The sequence below is a fragment of the Entamoeba nuttalli genome (assembly GCF_000257125.1).
Source record: "Entamoeba nuttalli P19 unplaced genomic scaffold asmbl_4008, whole genome shotgun sequence".
Taxonomy (NCBI): Eukaryota; Evosea; order Mastigamoebida; family Endamoebidae; genus Entamoeba; species Entamoeba nuttalli.
In genome coordinates this window covers 1-5,582 of record NW_008576492.1, presented here as the reverse complement: position 1 = coordinate 5,582, position 5,582 = coordinate 1, and the positions used below count along the sequence as shown (strand labels likewise).

At 29.6% G+C, this 5,582-nt stretch overlaps 2 protein-coding genes across 2 annotated transcripts; one reads left to right on the top strand and one right to left on the bottom strand.

Annotated features, from left to right (window-relative positions):
* Window positions 1-97: 97 nt before the first annotated feature.
* ENU1_089520 (dipeptidyl-peptidase III, putative) lies at window positions 98-2,035 on the top strand (the record flags this gene model as incomplete). The annotated part of the gene is made up of 1 exon (XM_008858975.1): window positions 98-2,035. The coding sequence occupies one exon, from the start codon at window positions 98-100 to the stop codon at window positions 2,033-2,035; it is 1,938 nt and encodes a 645-aa protein (XP_008857197.1).
* A 153-nt stretch (window positions 2,036-2,188) lies between these two features.
* ENU1_089510 (hypothetical protein) lies at window positions 2,189-4,780 on the bottom strand (the record flags this gene model as incomplete). The annotated part of the gene is made up of 1 exon (XM_008858974.1): window positions 2,189-4,780. One exon carries the CDS (start codon window positions 4,778-4,780, stop codon window positions 2,189-2,191), a length of 2,592 nt encoding a protein of 863 aa, XP_008857196.1.
* Window positions 4,781-5,582: the final 802 nt, after the last annotated feature.

Sequence of the window (5,582 nt, the reverse complement as noted above, 5' to 3'; positions counted from 1 at the left end):
TTCTAACACCACTTCACTATCTAATTTTTATTGACTAATTGATAAAATTTCTTAAAAAAGGAAAAACTTCAATAAATAAAACTTTAAAAATTATTTCATGTCATTATCTGTTAAAACCCCCCTTAAATTTTTAGATTGTACCCATGCTTGGGAACAACTTACACCTGAAGAACAAGTTTATATCCACCACTTAAATAAGGCTAATTGGGCTTCATTCCCTATTTCAATTAAACAATGCTCAGTAGAGGCATATGACATTTTTGTTGCATTTTTAAAGATGTACAAAAATATTTCACACGTAGAGTTATTGAAAAAGGTTGAAGTATCAGACAGTGCAAAAGAACAATATGAAGACTATGTCTCAACCTTCTTTGCCAATGGAGGAAATTATTTGTCATTTGGAGATAAAAAATTTATTCCTGAATGTAGCAAAGAAGAATTTACAACTATAATTAATGCATCTGGACATAATTATTTTGAGTCGTTAATTGATATTATATATGATGTAACTCCACGTCTTATTCATTTTGGAATTCCACCTGAAGGATGTACTGCTTATTATTCTTCTAATATCACTAAAGAAGATATTGAGCATTGTAATGCATTATTACAAAAGAAAGGAATGTTATTAGAAAATACAAGAATTGATAAAATTAATAATAAGTTAGTTATTGGAATTGCCTCAATAGAAGAAAGAGAAGAAGAATATGAAGATGTAATATTAAAGTATGGGTGGTGTCATTCTGAGTTAGAAATGTTAGTAAATGAACTAAAAGAATGTGAAAAATTAGAGCTAGTTCAAAAAGACAAAAATAAAAAGGAAATGTTTAAAAATTATATCCAAACATTTACTAATAATTATAACCTTCATAAAGAGGCACAGAGATGGTGGGTAAGAGACCAAAAACCATCTGTTGAATTTAATGTTGGTTTTATTGAAACATATGAAGATCCTATTGGGGTTCGTGGAGAATGGGAGATGTTTGTTGCAGTAGTAGATAAAGAGAAAACAAAAGAACTAACTGAATTGGTTCAAAGAGCAAATGAAATATTACCATCACTTCCTTGGGGTAAGGTTTTTGAGAAAGACGTATTTGAATCACCTGATTTTACATCAATTGATATTGTTGGATTTGGAACTTCAGGACTTCCAATTGGAATTAATTTACCTAATTATGATGACGTTAGAATGGAACAATTTAAGAATGTGTCATTATCTAATGTTATGGCATGTGGCTCTAGCCAAGATAATATTCCCTTCATAAGTCTTGAACAACAAACATTGTACAAAACATGTTCTCCTCGTGCATTAGAAACTCAAGTTGCTTTGCATGAACTTCTTGGTCATGGAAGTGGTAAATATCTTCGATGTGACAATGGAAAGAAGAATTTCCCTGAAAACCTTACTAATCCTTTGACTGGGGAAAAAGTTAAATATTATCAAGATAAAATGACATATGACACAGTCTTTAAGTCACTTGGAAGTGCAATGGAAGAATGTAGGGCTGAAGCTGTTGGATTATTCTTGACATATAATCCAATTGTTAAAGAGATACTAAACTTGTCAGAAGATGTTCAGTACATTAACTGGTTATCTGAGATGAGAAGTGGATTAACTGGCTTAAAATTCTATAACCCAGAAACTAAAAGTTGGGGACAAGCACATTGCCAAGCTCGATTTGCTTTATTTAAGGCAGTTGAAAAGAGTGGTGCAGTTGAAGTTGTTGGAGAAAATATTGTGTTACATAGAGAATTAATTCCAAAAGGTATTGAAGCATTGAAGGAATTATTATTAAAAATTCAAGTATGTAGAGCCACCGCTGACACAGAATATGCACATTCATTTTTCATTCCATTGTCCACTCCAAATGAAGATGAATTAAGGTTTAGAGAAATTGTTATTAACAAAAAGATTCCTCGTTCTGGTTTTATTCAATGCAATACTAAAATGGTAGACGGTAAAGTTAGTTTAATTACTTATAAGTCCGATATTGAAGGAATGATTCAATCCTTCTTAGACCGTTATTCATTTTAATTGAGGTAGCAGGTTATAAAATCTTTATATTTTTTGTTATTTTCAATAATCATAATTAAAATTAATGATTATTTATTTTCTTATTAATCATTAATAAAAATTTGAATATTAAAAATAAATAACAAAAAATAAAAAGTATCAAATGAAATTAATTTATTTTCTTCTTCTATTTTGATTCATTGACTTTTTGACACTCTTAGTGGCTTTTCTAACAGACTTTTTAGCAGCTTTAGCAGCCTTTTTGACTTGAACAATTTTTGCTTTAAGAGTTTTTCTTTCTGATTTTGAAGCTTTTGCGAATCGTTTTTGTAATTTGACTAATTTCTTTTCTTTCTTAATAAACTTCTTTTCAGCTTTCTTTAAATTCTTAATCTTCTTTGGTGATGCTTTCTTTGAAGCCTTCTTAAGTAATGAATTTACTTTTTTCTTTTGAAGTTTAGCCTTCTTATTAATTTTACTTGCAGCTTTCTTTCCAAATTTAGTGTTTTTAGTACTCTTCTTGGTTACTTTACTTACAGCCTTCTTAGAAAGTTTTGTAAGTTTCTTATTACTCTTTTTGATTAATTTAGCATCATTCTTTTTAACTGACTTAATTTTTTTAGCAAGTTTCTTTTCAGCTTTTTTAGCAGATAATTTAGCCTTTAAAGCTTCTTTCTTAGCAGCTTTGGCGGCTTTCTTAGCAAGTTTCTTATTATTCTTTTTGATTAATTTAGCTTCACTTTTCTTAACTGCTTTAACCTTTTTAGCAAGTTTCTTTTCAGCTTTTTTAGCAGATAATTTAGCCTTTAAAGCTTCCTTCTTGGCAGCCTTAGTTGCTTTCTTTTGAGCCTTTTTAGCAGCAGTCTTAGCAACTTTCTTTGCGTCTTTAGCCTTTTTAGCTAATTTGGCAATAGCTTTCTTATCCTTCTTAGCAATTTTAGCAAGGGCCTTCTTGTCCTTTTTAGCTAATTTGGCAATAGCTTTCTTATCCTTCTTTTGAACCTTCTTAACCTTCTTAGTAATTTTAGCAAGTGCTTTCTTATCTTTCTTAGTTACTTTAGCAAGAGCCTTCTTATCCTTCTTTTCGACTTTCTTAACTTTCTTTTCTAACTTAGATTGAACCTTCTTAAGTTTCTTCTTATCTTCTTTAGCAATCTTCTTGGTATTCTTCTTAGTGTAAGCCTTTGCTTTGCTAATAGCCTTCTTCTCTGCTTTCTTTTCAGCCTTTTTAGCAGCTTTCTTAGCTGACTTCTTGGCAATAGCCTTAGCATTCTTAGAAGTCTTACTAATCTTCTTAGCTAATGATTTCTTTAATTTTGATTCTTTAGAAAGAGCTTTCTTAGCATTCTTCTTGGCTTTCTTAACTTGAGATTGTACCTTCTTGAGTTGAGCAGCAGTCTTAGTTCCTTTCTTAACGTCTTTCTTAATCTTGCTTAATTTGCTTTCAGCCTTCTTTTCTGCTTTAGCAGCTTTCTTAGCAGTCTTAGATGCGACCTTAATCTTACTCTTCAATGATTTCTTTGATTCACTCAATTTCTTTTCTACCTTCTTAGCTGCCTTCTTTGATTCTGACTTAGCCTTTTCAATAGATTTCTTAGCTTTTTCAGTAGCTTTAGCTGCTGATTTAGTAGCAGTCTTCTTAGCTTCAGCTGCCTTCTTTTCTGCTTTCTTAGCTACTTTAGCGGCTTTCTTTTCTGCTTTCTTTCCACTCTTCTTGGCTTCTTTCTTAGCCTTTTCTGCTTTCTTTTGGGCAACAGCAACTTTAGCCTTTAATTCCTTTTTGGTTTGTTTTTCACTCTTCTCTAATTGTTTCTTAGCAGCAGAAACCTTCTTTTCAACGGTAGCTTTTGATTGTTTAGAAATCTTCTTAGAAACTTCCTTGGCTTTAGCTTTGGCATCTTTAGCAGCTTTCTTAGTAGCTTCTTTAGTTTCTTGTTTAACTTCTTTCTTCAAATTTTTCATTGCTTTCTTGATTTCTTTTACTTTCTTTTCGTTCTTCTTAGTATCAGCTTTAGCAACTTTCTTAGTTTCTTCAGCTGCTTTCTTGGCTTTAGAAGTCATCTTCTTGGCTTCTTCTTTAGCTTTCTTTAATAATTTTTTAGCTTCTTTCTTAACAGATTCAGCAACTTTTTTAGCTTCTTTTTCTGCCTTTTTGACGGTTTTTTCTGCTTTCTTTTCTGCCTTCATTACTTTTTTCTCTACCTTCTTTTCTGCTTTTTTAACAGCAGCTTTTACTTCTGTTTTCTTTTCTTCAGTCTTTACAGGTTCTTTTGCTACTGGTGAAGCAACTTTAGCAGTTGATTTAGTAATTACTTGTGGTGCTTGAATTGATGATTTAGTGGCTTTTGGAGCAACAACTGTTGGAGCTGTTTTAGCCTCACCAAGAATATCATCAATAATACTAAGTCTTCTTTCTAAATGAAGATCACTAACAATATGTTCTTTGACGTTAGCTGGGACAGTATTTAACAAAGCATTAATACCATTTACTAATGCATTCTTTCTATTAAGTGATCCATTTAACTCTGACTTAAGTGTGTCAATGTATCGACTAATTTCTGGTTTGTCAGATGGAGCAGCAGCTTCTAAGTCGAGAACAGCATGATCAATTTTATCATGGATATGTCTTTCAATATCTTCAATTCTTCTTAATTCTACATCTAAACTTGAAATTTTTTCTTGGACCTCATAGTAATTCTTTACATAAAAAGCACTTTGGTCAGCAAGAGCACATGTGATTGCGAGTAACGCTAACAATACTTGCATTCAAATAATATAATTTTCAGTTCTTTTTTGTCCTTTATCTACCTATGAATTTCTTGTTGACTTTGATCTCATAAATTCTTTTCCCCCTAATTTCCTGTTTTCTTCCTTCTTTTTACCTATTCTTTTTCTTTTTTTTTTATATCTTTTTTATTTTTTAACTTTTTCTCTAAATTTTTTTCTATTTTTTTGTAATGTTATTCAAAATAGTTTTTTATAAAGTCTTTTTACTTGTCCTTTTATGAAGGGATAACATGGGTAGAATTTTTCTGAACTAATTAATGCCTGAGTTCAATTTTTCTTTTTATATTTAATTATCACTTATGTTATGAAATAAATACTATTTAAACATCATTAAAACTTTTTCATTATCAATAATACACTGGTTTTAAAGAAAAGAAATAAGACTATACTAGAAGTATATAATGTTACATCAGTATTTTTTTGTTGAAGCTTAGTTACAACATTATTAATTATCGTTATAATTACTATGAGACTTTTATTATTTTACTATTAATTTCAATAACATATTTGTTTCTGTAGAAATAAATTTCATAGAAAGAAAACAAAAAAGGAAAGACGTTGTATCAAAATAAATAAAGAAAATATAAATTATCAAGAAATACATGAGCTAATGAATATATTATATATTCATTAGCAATAAAAAAATAAGAAGACTTTATTAAAATAATATCCATTAGTATACTAAAAACAGTAAAATAATATTAAGAATATACTAAACTTACATAATTTAATAAAAAAAAACATAAAAAATAATAAAAAATAATAATATATTAAAGAAAAT